The 15452-nt window shown below is 38.6% G+C and overlaps 1 protein-coding gene across 6 annotated transcripts in view; it reads right to left on the bottom strand.

Annotated features, from left to right (window-relative positions):
• The window catches only part of RBPMS (RNA binding protein, mRNA processing factor), a 188962-nt gene that overhangs the window by 106150 nt on the left and 67360 nt on the right, over positions 1-15452 (bottom strand). For all 6 annotated transcript variants that reach the window (XR_002775219.1, XM_023517812.1, XM_012810030.2 and 3 more), the window contains exon 2: positions 382-459. Coding sequence is in view for 5 of the 6 variants with exons in the window: in XM_023517812.1 (XP_023373580.1) it covers positions 382-459 (78 nt within the window). In the remaining variant the exon portion in view is untranslated. The remainder of the gene's footprint in view (positions 1-381; positions 460-15452) is intronic.

Here is a 15452-nt window from a genome sequence, read left to right as displayed (position 1 = left end):
TATTAAGTAATTTATAATTTTTTAGTGATCTGTACTCAGAAGTGTACCCCAAAATGGAATAGGATAGACAACAAGGATACCAAGACTGTTCTACACGGAACAGAGACAGAAGGGGACAGCTGCAAGTTCACATCAGTAAGAGAGGAGAACTCCCTAGATAAGATGTTGGAGGTCTAAAGACAGATAAGTCTATTATCCTATCTATTAGTGAGAATGGACACTGAAACTCAGCTATAAAAAATCTCTTTTACTCATTAACTTTTTAAAAACATCACTTACAAGGCACTTTCTCAAATATTTCATTTCTTCCCCCCAAAAGCCTCCATTTAGTACACAGACATTTCGTCTCCTCTTAAAATTTCTACAAGGTTGAAAATGTACCTTAAATGGTCTGAAAAGCAGATAGAGCTCCCGAGGTTTGATATCCAGAGGAAGACCACTGACAAACAGGGTCCGGACCTGAAAAAAATAAATTTAAGACGTGATCAAGGGTGTGGACAATCCAGAGACTCAACTAAAATCTCAAAAAACATTATTTCTCCAAATACTCCATGACTGATAAATTCATGCCTGTTCCATGACACAACAAATACTCTAATATTAAGATCCGATTAAGCCAACTTTCGAGTTTTGCTATGCAGATTATTCAGAGTGAATTATATCTAGCCGATTTAGATTTACTGACTTCCCCCTCCTAACTAGCTATAGCACAATTCCAAAAATGTCGGGGTGAGGAGGTTGCACATAATTTAAATACATGTCATGAAGACAATAAAACTGGCAATTCTCTGCCCTAACCATGACCATACAATGCGCTTCAACAATAAAATCAAAATAAATTTTTGTTTTCTTCTGCTTGTCACTGTTTCCCTCACTGGCACTAATTATCATTATTTTAAGAAATGTAAAAATGTAGTTAACAAGTCAATTGAATCTAAAGAGCAGCCAAAATGTCTATCTATATTATCTTCAGTTCCAAACTGCAGGGCAGACCTCACTGACGGTTGCTCCCATGATGTTCTTGTACGGCACAACCAACACACAGGCCTACTACATACCAGGCAGCTGCCAGGTGCCACTGGTAAATTCAAGAACACATAGCGAATATGTATAGTGCAAGATACAGGATACAAACTATCTGTTCAGTGTCTACTAAATACATAACAGGGACTTCACACTTGCATCTGAGAGAATCAGAGAAAGCAAAGTCAGAGTCTGAATAAGAACTTAAAGGATAGACAGGATTTTACCAGATAGAGATAAAAGGTGAGTGAGGTGGGATGGGTAAGATTGACTCTCAGAGAAAAAAATCAAACAAGTAAAGTAAGAGACAGCACAATGTATTTGGCAGGGCAAAGTGAGCAAAACTAACCCTAGGGCCAATCCACAGAAAACATCAAAAGTCACCAGTTTAGGAATCTGATCTTGATTCAGCAGGCAGGGAGTAACCATTGCATTATCATTATTACCACATTTTATATCCCTCTTTTTCTCTATTCAAGGTGATACAGCATGATTGAGTACTCATTTGAAATCATGTTACCATTTAAAGAAAAATCCAATGCTCAACTATTAAACATGGAGAAATACGAATTATTTTTCCTCATTGAGAAACTGCGAGAATATTTTCTGGAGTCCTAACATTTTCCATTGATTCTGATTATATACAGAAGCCCAAATAAGCAAGTGAAGACCTTTTACTGACCAAGCACAGTACACAGTAAAATGTCATGCCATTTATGTGTTTAATTAATGCAATAATGAGGTAAATAGCCCCCAAATTCTGAATGCCTTATTTTATTATTTTCACTGCTCTTACAGGAGAGTAAACTGACATATAATAAAATGTACACCCTGCAAGTATACAATTTGACATGTGTGTAACCTGTAAAACCAATTCAATCAAGATAATCCATCACCTGCAAAAGTTTCCTCACACCCCTTTAATCCTTCCTTCGACCCTCTCCCAGGCAAGGGCTGATCTGCTTTCTGGTCTTTGTGTATTAATATGTATGTTCTGAATATATAAACAAAGCCATAGGGTATACATCCTTTTTGTCCAGTCTCTTCACTTTAGCATAAAGTAGAATTTATTTCTGAGATTCATCCATGTTGCTGAATGTTCATTCCTTTACATTAATGGGTAGTATTCTGTCATATGGATACACCAGTTTCTTTATTCAATCAAATGCTGATGGACATTTACATTATTTCTAGTTTGGGGCTTTTACAAGTAAAATGGCTATGAAGATTCATCTACGATTTTTTGTATGGATGTATACTTTCTTCTTGGATACTTACCTACAAGTGGAATGGTTACACAAAAAGGCATATGAAAAAAAGGGGGAAAAAGAAAGGTATATGCTTAACTTTTTACAAAACTGTCCGTCAACTCCTTGTTTTATGGTTTACAACATGGTGAATATTCCTGTGTGCACATAGCACAATTGCATGCTGCTGTTAGGTGGAGTGATCTCAAAATGTCAATTAGATCAAGTTTGTTGTTTCAGTTTTCTTTTTTGAGACAGTGTCTCATTATGTTGCTCTCAGTAGAGCGCTGTGAAATCACAGCTCACAGCAACCTCAAACGCTTTGGCTTAAGAGATTCTTTTGCCTCAGCCTCCCAAGTATCTGGGGACTACAGGCGCCCGCCACAATGCTTGGCTATTTTTTGTTGCAGCTGTCATCGTTTAACTGACCTAGGCCGGTATGGAATCTGCCAGTTTCTGTGTATGTGGCTGGCGCCGTAACCACTGCGTTACGGGCACTGAGCCTCAGTTTTCTTTCTCTCTCCCTCTGCCCCCGTCTTTGCCACCAGATAAACAAATTTCCTGGGAAAGAGCCTGCTAAAACTGACAACTGTCAAAGACACAAACTATGAGGGAACCCTGCTTTCCAAGGTGCCCTCTTTGCCACCTTTGACTCTTTCCATAGTTCAGAGAGTTAACACAGGTTAACCTCACTGTTCAACCTGCACTATTCTGGCCAGGACAACCTAGCGGAGAGAGAATCCCATCTCCCACTCATTCAAATTTTTTTGAGTGACTACTATAGCCTGACACTGTGTCAGGTGTTGACTAGATTACAGAGATATCCATATAAATAATATAAGCAGATCATTCGTTTAAAACGTTGGGGTACCATCTGTCCAGCAGTACAGCTTAGCTAAGTGAGAGGTATCAATTAGGATCTGAAGATTTAGTTTAAGAAATCAACTACAGTGGAATGTTATCAATAAAAAATGATGTTCAAAGAAAAAGTACATATAGCTGTTTTATTCTGTAAAACAACCTATATACAATGTATTTATAAAGGAAAAAAATACCTTGTAAGATATACCTAAATGTTTATACATGCTTTCGCCCTGGGTGGTAGAAAAATAAGTGATTTTAATGTTTTATTAGCCTATTTGTATTCTCCGTCTTTCTGTAATAAATATACGTTAGATATTTTATGAGTTTATTTTGTTAGGTTCTGACTCCATTTATTATCTCCTGTTCTTTGGGAAGCCAGGAGGAAAAAAAAAAAGCTAGTGTCTTTACAATATCAATATAAATTATAAAGTTTGTGGGGAAAATCTTATATAAATATTCCAAAAAAGAGAAGTTAAGAGACTCTTAGTGCTTCAATAGGAAATGTAAACACGTGTGGGGCAGGGTGGGATATAACAAACCTCGTGTCAGGCCTAAGTTTGCCGCTCACCCCAGATGCCAAGAGGCTCAAACTGAAGGCAACTAAGATGGCTGGCATTTCTTTTTAGACATGGACAAGACTTAAGTTTCCTAGAATCTAGTGAAGCCCACTATTGTCTCAGAAATCTGCCAGAATAGTTCATCTCACTTACTGAGGAGATATTCTCTCCTCTGACAGAACAGACACAGGGAAACAATTCTTGATTATTTACATTACATATTTGATTCCAACTAAAGGTCATTTAAATCCCAAGGCATAATAATACTGGAATCCTTTCTAGACTTCAGAATAGGAAATTTCACCTAACAAGTTTTTAAAAACCATAGATCATGAATGAAAAAAATAACTTCCTAAATATCTAATTCATGCTTTTTTATGATGACTGGGATCTCGAATCACAAGCATCTTTTAAACAGGTTAGTTTCCTAGTCTTCTTACTAATACACTTTCTTCTGTGTCATAAATGGCACTTCTGGGTCGTGGCTTTGCTAACTCTATTTTACCTTAAGGGAGCTTTACATTAATATGTGAAATGACCTCCTATGATAACAAAGTTTATGTCATTCAGGAAGTAACCGATTAAAACCTACAGCAAAAGAAAAGTATAAGAAGATTGATGATCACATACTCATTAAAATGTCCCCCCAAAATAACAAATGAATAAAGTGAATGACACCAAAAGAATCTTGCAGTAGGTCAAATCATTACCTAAGGCAGCCCTTAATTTTACCAGCAATGTCTAGGACACAGATGTGCCTGGCACTATGCCTTCAGCATCCACAGATGGTTACTTCATTGGACACATGGGGAAACATATTTCTTAGACAATTATCCAACATGCCTCATAGAAGTTCAAGAGAAAGCTGTTGAAAGCTCTGCCCCTAAGGAATTCTAACAGACTTGTGGACGTACCTTCCACTTCCTTTTACTTTAATTTTTTACATGAAAGAATAAATGCTAGTAGAAACTGTCCTGTGCTGGGCAAAACAGAAGAGTGTTCTTGGCTCAGTCATTATCTAGCATTCCTGCAGTGTGGTTGCAGTTAGATTACGGATAAAACAAGCCATGTGTTCTTAAATGGCACTGCCAGCTCCCACTATGAAAGGCAGGCAACATTTCACTGACTGACTTCTCATTTAATAAAGTAAGTTACTATGTCAGTCTAGAGAGTGCCTGGACAGAAAAGCCAAAAAATAGGCCTTGAAATAGAAAAGTTCTATCTTTAATAAAGAACATGCCAAATCATGTTAATAATCTAGACACGAAAATAAAAAATAGAAAAACACTTAACTTCAGTACATAGCAGAAAATTATCACACATACTTTCAGATCAGCTGCCACACTTGGTAAACACAGTGTAAAGACTATGGGAAGGGCCTATCTGGTTGGTCTGAGCTGGCTTCTTGAGGTTCCTTCTCAATTTATTAAACTGGGAAAGGCAATTTCTCATTTTCTAATGACTCGTGAGTGAGTGCAGACCACTCCTTTGAAAGGTTCCGAGTAAAACCCAGGGTGATGTATCTATGTTCATATCTATCTCTCTGTAAGGTTTCTCTTAATCTTCCCACATTCTTATATGTGCAAGTGTAGACTCAAAAAAAGCTTTCCAATGTGGTGTACACCTGAATCATTTTTTTGGAATAACCTTTGCTTAACACACACCAGTGGATGTACAGAACTTTGTAAGTTTGAGGGCTTTTTTTGGTAACCTGTAGCACAGTTCCAGGCACACAATGCACACTCTGCTAAGTATCTCTTCATTGATTTAAGAAATCTACAGATTAATATTGTGTATCCATGGGAGATCAAAATAAGTCCTTGTCAACAGTTTGGCCCATGAGGCAACCACATTTCACAGTCACAACTGTATTGGTACAGTTGCTACAACATCAAGTGACAATACTCACCATAAGGCAAAAAGGCAGAAGGGATTATAAGTACCACAAGACACAAGAAATTTAGAAAAGGAAAAAGAGAAACGAGACAAAAAACAATCAGAATCAAGGAAGAAAAACGAGAAAAAATACACTGTGAAATAGAAACACACCCAAAAAAGGAAATGTACTACAAAAATTGTGGACAACATAGATAAGAAGAGAGTGATCAATACCTGGTTACTAGCAAAATCATTCACATTTCACCTTATGATCACTTACACATACTTAAACAGAAGTCCAATTTCAACAAATTCACAAATTAGTAATGAAAACAGTTTTTTTTTTAAATGCTCAAATTAACCTGCACATTTAAAATGATGAGTAGATTCTCTGGACATAAAGAACAAGGTTTAAGACTGTTAATTTGAAAAAGCAAACAACAGAATTGCCCATATTTCCAGTTTAATTACTGTTGTGTTTTTATAAGTTAGTACATGCTCAAGGAGAAGGAATGTATCCCAAAGGAAAAGTATAGAGAACTTTCATTTTCTATATTTACATATTTTGGTATTTAAATATTTATAAGCACAAGCCCAAATGCACATACAAACATAGGGTCCAGCCTGCCATTTCTGTCCTTAGAAATGTTCTCATTTCCCTGTCTGGCCCTGATCCACACAGACAAGCTTAATCTAGCAAAAATATGTATTTCAGGTAATTTAATTCACATGTCATTTCTGACCAAAAGTCAGTGTCTCTTAGTACTCACCTCTAAAAAAACAATCTAACCCCCAAAAGGTCAGCTAAACCAAGGACAACGAAGTAAGGCCCTGAAAGCAGCACCATTCTAGTTTTACTCAAAGGGGCTTTGTGACTACTCAGCTTCCAACGAAGACAAAAACGGGGGGGATCACTCACTCTACACCTCAAGAACTGCTTTCTCTGAGACAACGTAATACAAACTAGGTTTCAGGAACTCAGAAGTTAAAAAGATCTCCACATATCTGTGCAGCATAAATTCCATAAAACTCAGTGGCGTTTTAACACACAAGGGGGTCGCGTATGAGTCCTGCCTGTAAATTTTACACACTGGGTAAATTATTTCACTCTTTTAAAATAACTACACGTGGATTCCATCTTTTGCTTAAGCACCAGCTGAAACACCAAGTTACAAGACTAAACTTTGCCAAGGATTGTGTTTCCAAAGAAGGCTTTGTTGGCTCGGTACGATTTCCCATTCATGTCTTGCCACCATGAAAATGGATTGCCACAACTATTAAAATGGTCTCCAGGCACTTAATTCTGGTTGCAGCTTTGCAAAAAATGGCCTTTGGTTAAGCTCCCGTTGTTGGCACTGGCTTCAAGATAGAATAGGTGAGGCTGGCTGTGGTGGCTAGGCCTGTAATCCTAGCACTCTGGGAGGCCAAGGCAGGAGGATCCCTTTAGTTCAGGAGTTCTAGACCAGCCTGTGGATGAGTGAGAAACCCATGTCTACTAAAAAGAGAAAAATCAGCCAGACATTGTGACAGATGCCTATAGTCCCAGCTTCTCAGGAGACGTTGAGGTAGGAGGATCCCTTAAACCCAGCAGTCTTTAAGGTTGCTCTGAGCGAGGCTGATGCCCTAGCGTTCACTCAACCCTGGGGCAGCAGAATAAGGCTCTCTCAAGGGAAAGGGGAGGTGGGAAGGGATTATAAGGTAACAGGGTCATTATTTATTTGTTATGAATGCCTAGTCTTGTTTCAGTTTTAACTTTTCTTTCTAAAGAAAAAAGCTATATAATGACCACTAAGTGCGTGATCTCTTAGTTTTGAGGGATCCACTAATGTTTGCTGTGATAGACAGTTGATGCAATCTGTAAAATAATCAAATTTATACTGGATTTTATGGCCTGTAGAAACCCTTTGGCAAAGTGAGCACAAAGTTTCCAGCAGGACTGGGGGGAAAGGAAGACTTACAAGAGCACAAGTAGAAGAAAAAAGAACAATTATGTCCTATGAACTCATGTATGTAGGGCCTGGGCACTAACCACACTTACACAGGGAATAGGTACAGTGAGTCAGCACTGGGCACACACCACACCAGTATGTTCAATCTTTGGAAAATTTATCCCAGCCCAACCCAATGACAACTAAGAATCAGCTGGTTTCATAACGTCCCACTTTGATAAGACTTCTTAAGACCAAACTCTAATCCAGTCTATTCCTCCTATCTGTTACACTCCTAAAAAAAAAAAAAAATAGTAAAAATCAAGAATTTCTACAGTTTGAATAAGTAGGAGAGATATCCATACTTGTAAGCCCTGAACCTACCTAGAAGTTCCTTTAATGCTGGCAGACACAAAGGGAGGTGTGTGTAACAGAGGCAATTGAGAATTTAGGATTTTAATGAGTCTTGATAGAAACTGGATATGTTTGTGTGTAGATGTGAGAAATCAGACTCATTAGGGAATTCACTGAATGTTGTCAAACACAAAATATGGTCGTAAAGTCTTGGACTTTAAAGTTCCTATACAGGCAGGAAGCTTTACCCTTTAACTCTGGTCCTGTTCTTAATCCACCCCGGCTTCCTTTAGTTCTTTTCCCCAAGTTTCAGGTGGCTTGGCTTACAATTTCCAACTAGTTAGCCTGCAGAATCTTACTTTCATACAATTACACTGTTTAACATTGCTAAAACAGGACCTTTTATAATCTGTACATTAATCTATTGTTCTGTGAACATAAATTTGCAACTCTAATGCCCTTATGGGTTTGAATTCTGTTAAGTACTCTGAAGTTTAATGTCAGAAAGATTGTAAGACAGTTTTCCCTGGAATGATAAAATGAAATACATGCAGAAAATTTGAAAAAGATCTTACCAAAATTCCAAGAGCTCTCTTCTTTTCTGCATAATTTGAGTGGCGGTTACTTTACAAAAGCATACATGTATTTGCTCAAAAAAAAAAAGTCATTCCAGAACACTTGAGAGTGCTAGGAGAGAAGGTGGCTTGAGACCTTGATAAATTAATAAAACATTGCTTCTATAAAAAATAAAAGTTCTGCTGGGCGCAGCAGCTCACTTCTGTAATCCCAAAACTCTGGGAGGCCAAAATAGATAGATTGCCTGAGCTCAGGATTTTGAGACCAGCCTGAGCCAGAGCAAGACCCCATCTCTAAAAATAGCTGGGCATTGTGGTGGGTGCCTGTAGTCCCAGTTACTTGGGAGGCTGAGGCAAAAGAAATCACTTGAGCCCAAGAGTTAAGAGGTTGCTGTGAGCTATGATGCCACGGTACTGTACCAACGGTGACAAAGTGAGACTCTGTCTCAAAATAAATAAAGGAATACATAAAATAAAGTTCTCTACAAAACATAAAAACTAAATTAGCCAGGCATGGTGGCATGTGCCTATATAGTCCTATCACTAGTTGAGAGGCTGAAGCAAGAGGATCACTTGAGCCTAGAGTTTAAGGTTGCAGTGAGCGATGACCGTACCACTGCACTCTACCCTGTGGGACAGAGTGAGACCATAAAGGAAAAGGAAAAAAGGAAAAAGAAAGAGGAAAAAAGTCATTCCACCTTTCCTAACCCACATAAGAAAAAAATAAACCAGACTGCACAGAGTTCTCATGGTCACTTAAAGTACCTGGGGAAAAAAAATTAGCGGCAGATTTTGGTACCAATACTACCTTGGATTCTAAAGCATTTACTGTTTTTGGTATCAGTAGACAACCTGTCCAAGGAACTTCATCCCACTGCTAACTTTAATTTGCAATGCATTTTTTTTTTTGAGACAGAGTCTCACTCTGTTGCCCAGCCTAAAGTGCCATAGTTTCTACCCATTTCACAGCAACCTCAAACTCCCAGTTCAAATGATCCTCCTGCCTCAGTCTCCTGAGTCTCTGGGATGATAGGCACCTGGCTAATTTTTATATTTTTAATAGAAATTGGGTCTTGCTCTTGCTCAGGCTGGTCTTGAACTCTTGAGTTCAAGGGATCCTCCTGCCTGGGCCTCCCTGAGGGCTAAGATTACAGGTGTGAGACACTGCAATGCAGTCTTGATAACTATCCACAATGTAGGTTAGTTCTAACAACTTGAGAATGTGTGAGAATTGCAAAACTAGATGCTGTAGAATAAAAAGGTATGCTTACCAATATTTTCTTTTGCGAAACTACCCTACAGATTAAAATTCTTTGACGTCAATCAGTTCACGTTTAAACTGAAGTTCTTCCCTATGTGACAGTAAGCATTCTCGTATTTGGCAGAAGTAATCAGTAAGGATCTGTAGAATAAGCTAAATGGGTGAACAGAAAAAGTGAGTCAAAGTACTAAGAATGAAACATGAGAGAGAGGGCCGCACAATCCATGAATATCCAGATACAAGTAAATACGAATAAAGTAACTATCACTGTTTATATATTTACTATCTGCCTTGAGCTCTTAACCTCTTAAACATAAGGAGGGTAAGTGGTCACGGCATACAGTTAAAGAAAAAAGTGGCATGGAGCCAGAGAGCTGGGATTCAGATCCAAGTTCTGCAACACACTTTGACCAGCCACTTAAACCTCTCCATTCCAAAATTTCTTCATCTTAAAATATTTCCACAATTTCTGAAGTCATTCCTTTTGAGAGGTGGAGCTTAATTTAATTCCCCTCATCTTCATCTGGCTTCATTTAGTGACTCACTTAACGGAATATGGCAAAAGTGACAGTGCATGACTTCTAAGACTAGGTCAAAAAAGGGATTGTTGTTTCCTCACTAAAAGCAGTTCCTGAATCACTCACTCTACAGGAAGCCAGTTGCTACGTGGTGATGTATTCCAGAACCAATACGGGAGGTCAAAATGAACAGGAATTGAGGGCTCTGGCCTAAAGCTATGTGAATGAGCCACCTTAGAAGCACATCTAGCTCCAATCAAGTTTCCAGATGACTGCAGCCCCAGCTAAACAAAACAAAACAAAACAAAACAAACAAACAAAAAACCACCTCATAGAGACCCTGAGCTAGATCTACTGAGCCCAGACACTCCTAAATTCCAGATGCTCGGAAACGGCAAAATAATAATCTTTGTTGTTTTAAGATGTTAAATTTGGGATAATTTCTTACACAGTTGTTGCAAGAATTAAACAAGTTAATACATGTAGAGTATATAGAGGTCAGTACTTGGTTCACAGTGAGGGCTTAGAAAATGTTACCTATGGTAAGGTGGCTTACCATGATGCCCTTTTACCCACCAAAGGCAGTCCTAAGAGGGGCTGCAAGTGACAACATTATCACGCAACTGTTATGCATAGGCTTCAAATGGACAAGAGAGAAAGTAAGTATGTGGAACTCAAATTCTCTTCTTCACTAGCATCTCTGTTTCTACTTCTCTGAAAGGCCCTAGCCAAACCCCACCCTGCCCAGCTCCCACCACCTTGCAGCTCTCACACCCTAAAAACTCTTTTCTTTCTCACTCAACTTTTGTCACATCAAGAAAATTTTTCATTAAGTTTCATTCCTGAAACTTAACATATTATCAAAACTGAACAAAGATGAAGAGAAGCAGAATTTCTTACTTACTGCTAGTGGAAACGCAAAAAAGTACAATTATCAGCCTGAGCAAAAGCCAGACCCTGTCTCTACAAAAAATAGAACAACTGGTTCAGCGCCTGTGGCTCAAGTGGCTAAGGCACCAGCCACATACACCTAAGGTAGTGGGTTCGAATCCAGCCCAGGCCCACCAAACAACAATGATGGCTGGAACCAGGAAAAAAGAAAAATAGCCAGGTGTTGTGGCAGGCGCCCATGGTGCCAGCAACTTGGGAGGCAGAGGCAGGAGACTCGCACTCTACCCAGGGGCTCAGCTTAAGGCTCTGTCTCAAAAAAAAAAAAAGAACAACTGAGGCAAGAGGATGGCTTGAGCCCAAGAGTTAGAGTTTGCTATGAGTGATGATGCCACAGCACTCTACCAGGGCCATAAGCTTGAGACTCTGTCTCAAAAAAAAAAAAAAAAAAAGTACAATCACTCTAGGAAACAGTTTGGCAGGTTCTTATCAAACCAAATAGGCAAAATTGTATACATGTAACCCAGCAATTGGGCACCTATCCCAAAGAAAGGAAAACTCAAACGTTGACATAAGAACACGAATAGTTAAACAAAAGGCAATATATATTCATACAACAGAACACTCAGAAATAAAGCTAAACAATTGACACAGCAAGTTGGGAGAATCTCAAGGGAATTATCCTGAGCAAAAAGGGGCAAATCTCTAAAGGGTACACAGTATCAATAAATAATTCCATTTACCTAACATTCTTAAAATGAGGAAGTTATAGAATAGGAGAGTAGTTTGGGGGGGTTAGTAGTCAAGAGGGGAAGGGACAGGGAGAAAGGTGAGTGTAATTACAAAACAGCAACCTCAGGGATTTCTGTAACTTGACTGAGTAGTAGATACATTAACCTGCACATCTGATAAACTGCATAGAACAAAACACACACGTCAAACCGGGGAAATCAAAACGAAATTAGTGGATCATATCAGTTTCTTAGTTGTAATGTTACGCTATACTTTTATGAGATGTTACCACCGGGGAAAACTAGGCAAAGGACACAAACAATCTCTCTGTATTACTTCTTAGAAATGTATATAAAATTATAATGACCTCAAATGAAAAAGTTTAGTTAAGCAAATTTAAGGGCACATTAAATTTTTTTATTTTAAAGAAAAACTGTCCTCTGAAAGTTATCAAATTACTTTTTATTAGGAGCCTATTATTTAGACCTAAGCCATGTAATTTATTTTTGATGGCATAATGTCAGGACATAAATAATTACATCAGTATCAATGAAGAGATGTATACCAGTTAGCAAAGCTAGGCAGTGAAGCTATGTAGTTATGATTTGTTCCTACTTCTATGGCAGTATGAAGTTATCTTAGCTACATTCTACTTTAACATCTACACCTCATTCCAGATCAATTATACATGACACAGAAATAAAAGAGCAAACAAATAAGTGTAAATTATTTTTAATTAAAACCAGGAAAAAAAGAGGACCAGGCCCAGAGAAGGTCATCAAGCACAGGATGTATATACAGGCTACATTTTGTATTAACAGGTCTTTCCACTTTTATAAACTAGTATAAAAACGACAAAGCCCATTATAAAGAATGCTTAACAATCTTCCATTTTTAAATTCAGATCATCTCCTAGCTTCTCCAATTACAGGAATTTCTAATTTCAGAACACATTCAACATATTTAGGCTACAATTAAATTCTCTAGCCTACTACAGAAACTACTCTCCACAGAAGACATGTTTGTTTAATCTGAACATCTATTGCCTACAATTATGTCTGTTCACCATTTACGCAGTTGTTTGAAACAAGTCGATATTAAGTCTACATATTACTTATGTGTATGTATTATATAAAGAGATGAAGGTCTTCTAAAACTGGATATGACTTAGACAACTAAGGAACAACAGAAAACAAAAGCAAACAGACAGAAATGGTGAGGTTGGCGAGTGGGAAGTAACTCGGGTTAACATGAGAATGTGCCTTCAAATGGATATGAAATATTGTTAAAAGTTTATTAAAATAGTCTGGATTTCCATAGCACTGTATAAATTTTCAATGACTATAACAAAGGAGAACATCATTAAATTGAGCCTGGTAGTTTAAATTATGCTTCTGCTTCAAAACAATGAGACACTGACCTCCTCTGGGCCTTAGTTTCCTTATTTATGAAATGAAGCTATGGAACCGTTTGTCTCCAAATACCCTTCCAACTCCAAAGGTGTAAGGAAAGGCTTTTGTTAAAAGCATACCAGGGAAAGACCCAGCACGGTGGCTCACGCCTATAATCCTAGCACTCTGGAAGGCTGAGGTTTGTGCATTGCTTGAGCTCAGGAGTTCCATACTAGCCTGAGCAAGAGTGAAACCCCATCTCTTAAAAAAAAAAAAAGTGGAATGATGCGGCAGATGCCTGTAGTCCCAGCTACTCAGAGTCTGAAGCAAGAAGATCACTGGAGGTCAAGAGTTTGAGGTTGCTGTAAGCTACGCTGATGCATAGCACTCTAGCCCTGGTAGAAGAGTGATACTCCATCCAAAAAAAAAAAAAAAAAAAGGAATATAGGGGTCACAGAATGCCAGATGAAGACCTGCTTCTAGCTAAATGAGAACCTTTCAATCAAGCCACTTTTCACTATATATTCACATGAGTATGTTTCTTTAAATTGTATAGTTTGTTTGTGGTTCATGTAATAATTAAAACATCTTTAGTACATGTGCTGCCTAAGCAAGCAACATGTAGTAATTAAAACAGAATGACGCCGTAGGTCACAAATGTAAAGAATTTAACACAGAACCACCAGTGCAAAACAAGGTAGATAGGCTGCAGAATTACTGCAACCAGTTCACCACAGATATTCTGACCAACAGCAAGGATTAAGTCTATTGCAACCAGTTCACCACAGATATTCTGACCAACAGCAAGGATTAAATCTATTGCATTTTTTTCTAAATGTTGCAAAACATTTAGTTAGCAAAATAGGGTTCAGGCACAGACTATGCAGCCAGACAGCCGGACATTTGACTCCCACCTCCAAGTTGAGTGATCTTGGAAACAAGCTATTAACTGAGCTCCTGGATTCTGCAACTGTAAAATGGGAAAAACAAAACCTACTTTATTGGTTGGTAAGAGGATTAAAATCAGTGATTATTTGTAAAACATTCTACAAAAGTGCCCAGCATAGAGCAAGCACTATACAAGGCTTGTTAAATAAATACTGTAGGCACTCCGTATCTAGGTTTCACACTGTGGATTCGACCAACCCCAGATCAAAAATATTTGGGGAAGGGCCAGGCGCAGTGGCTCACACCTATAATCCCAGAAGTTGGGAGGCTGAGGCGGGTGGATTGCTTGAGCTCACAGGTTCGAGACCAACCCGAGCCAGAGTGAGACCCAGTCTCGAGAGGTAACTGGGTGTTGTGGCAGGCTCCTGTAGTCCCAGCTACTTGGGAGGCTGAGGCAAGAAAATCACTTAAGTCCAAGAGTTTGAGGTTGCTATGAGCTGTTGACGACATAGCATCCTACTGAGTGTGACAAAGTGAGACTCTGTCTCCAAAACAAAAAAAAAAACAAAAAAAAGAAAAAGAAAAGAAAGAAATTCTCTCAAAACTGTCAGAACTTGGCAGTGTACGGTGGCTCACGCTTGTAATCCTAGCACTCTGGGAGGCTGAGGGAGATCCTTTGTGCTCAGAAGTTTGAGACCAGCCTGAGCAAGAGTGAGACCCCCCCCCATCGCTACTAAAAATAAAAAATTAGCTGGGTGCCTATAGTCCCAGCTATTTGGGAGGGCTGAAGTAGGACAAACATCTGAACTCAGGAAGTTTCTGTAAGGTAGGGCTGATGCCCTAAAAAAAAAAAAAAAATTAGAACCTGGGGGCACACAAAGGATTTTTGAGGGTAGACATGACCCGGCCTGTCAGTGATTTCTGGAACCTGGTGTGCCAGGCCAGCACTGGCCAGAACACAGGCAAATATGTGCAGGCAAAACATTTCTCAGAGTGTCAGAGAGTCTATGTTCTAATTGTTCTAAAATGACCAAATAAAGATATAACCAACATTCTAGATTTGTGCCAAAGCTTCTCAATCATTCTTGCAAATGACCACATCTGAGTTATTAAAATGTAATTTATTCAGATCCTACGGACACAACTTCCAAAAATTCTAAATAAAACCTCATCAGAAATCTTAAAAGACTGTATATGTATATATTGCACTGTAATATAATGTTTTTTTTTTTGAGACACTGTTTTATTATGTTGCCCTCAGTAGAGTGCTGTGGCGTCACAGCTCACAGCAACCGCGAACTCTTGGGCTTAAGCGAGTCTCTTGCCTCAGCCTCCCAAGTAGCTGGGA

This window comes from Otolemur garnettii, unplaced genomic scaffold (assembly GCF_000181295.1).
Source record: "Otolemur garnettii isolate 467f Iridium unplaced genomic scaffold, OtoGar3 scaffold00121, whole genome shotgun sequence".
Lineage (NCBI taxonomy): Eukaryota > Metazoa > Chordata > Mammalia > Primates > Galagidae > Otolemur > Otolemur garnettii.
This window is presented reverse-complemented; position numbering and strand designations above follow the sequence as displayed.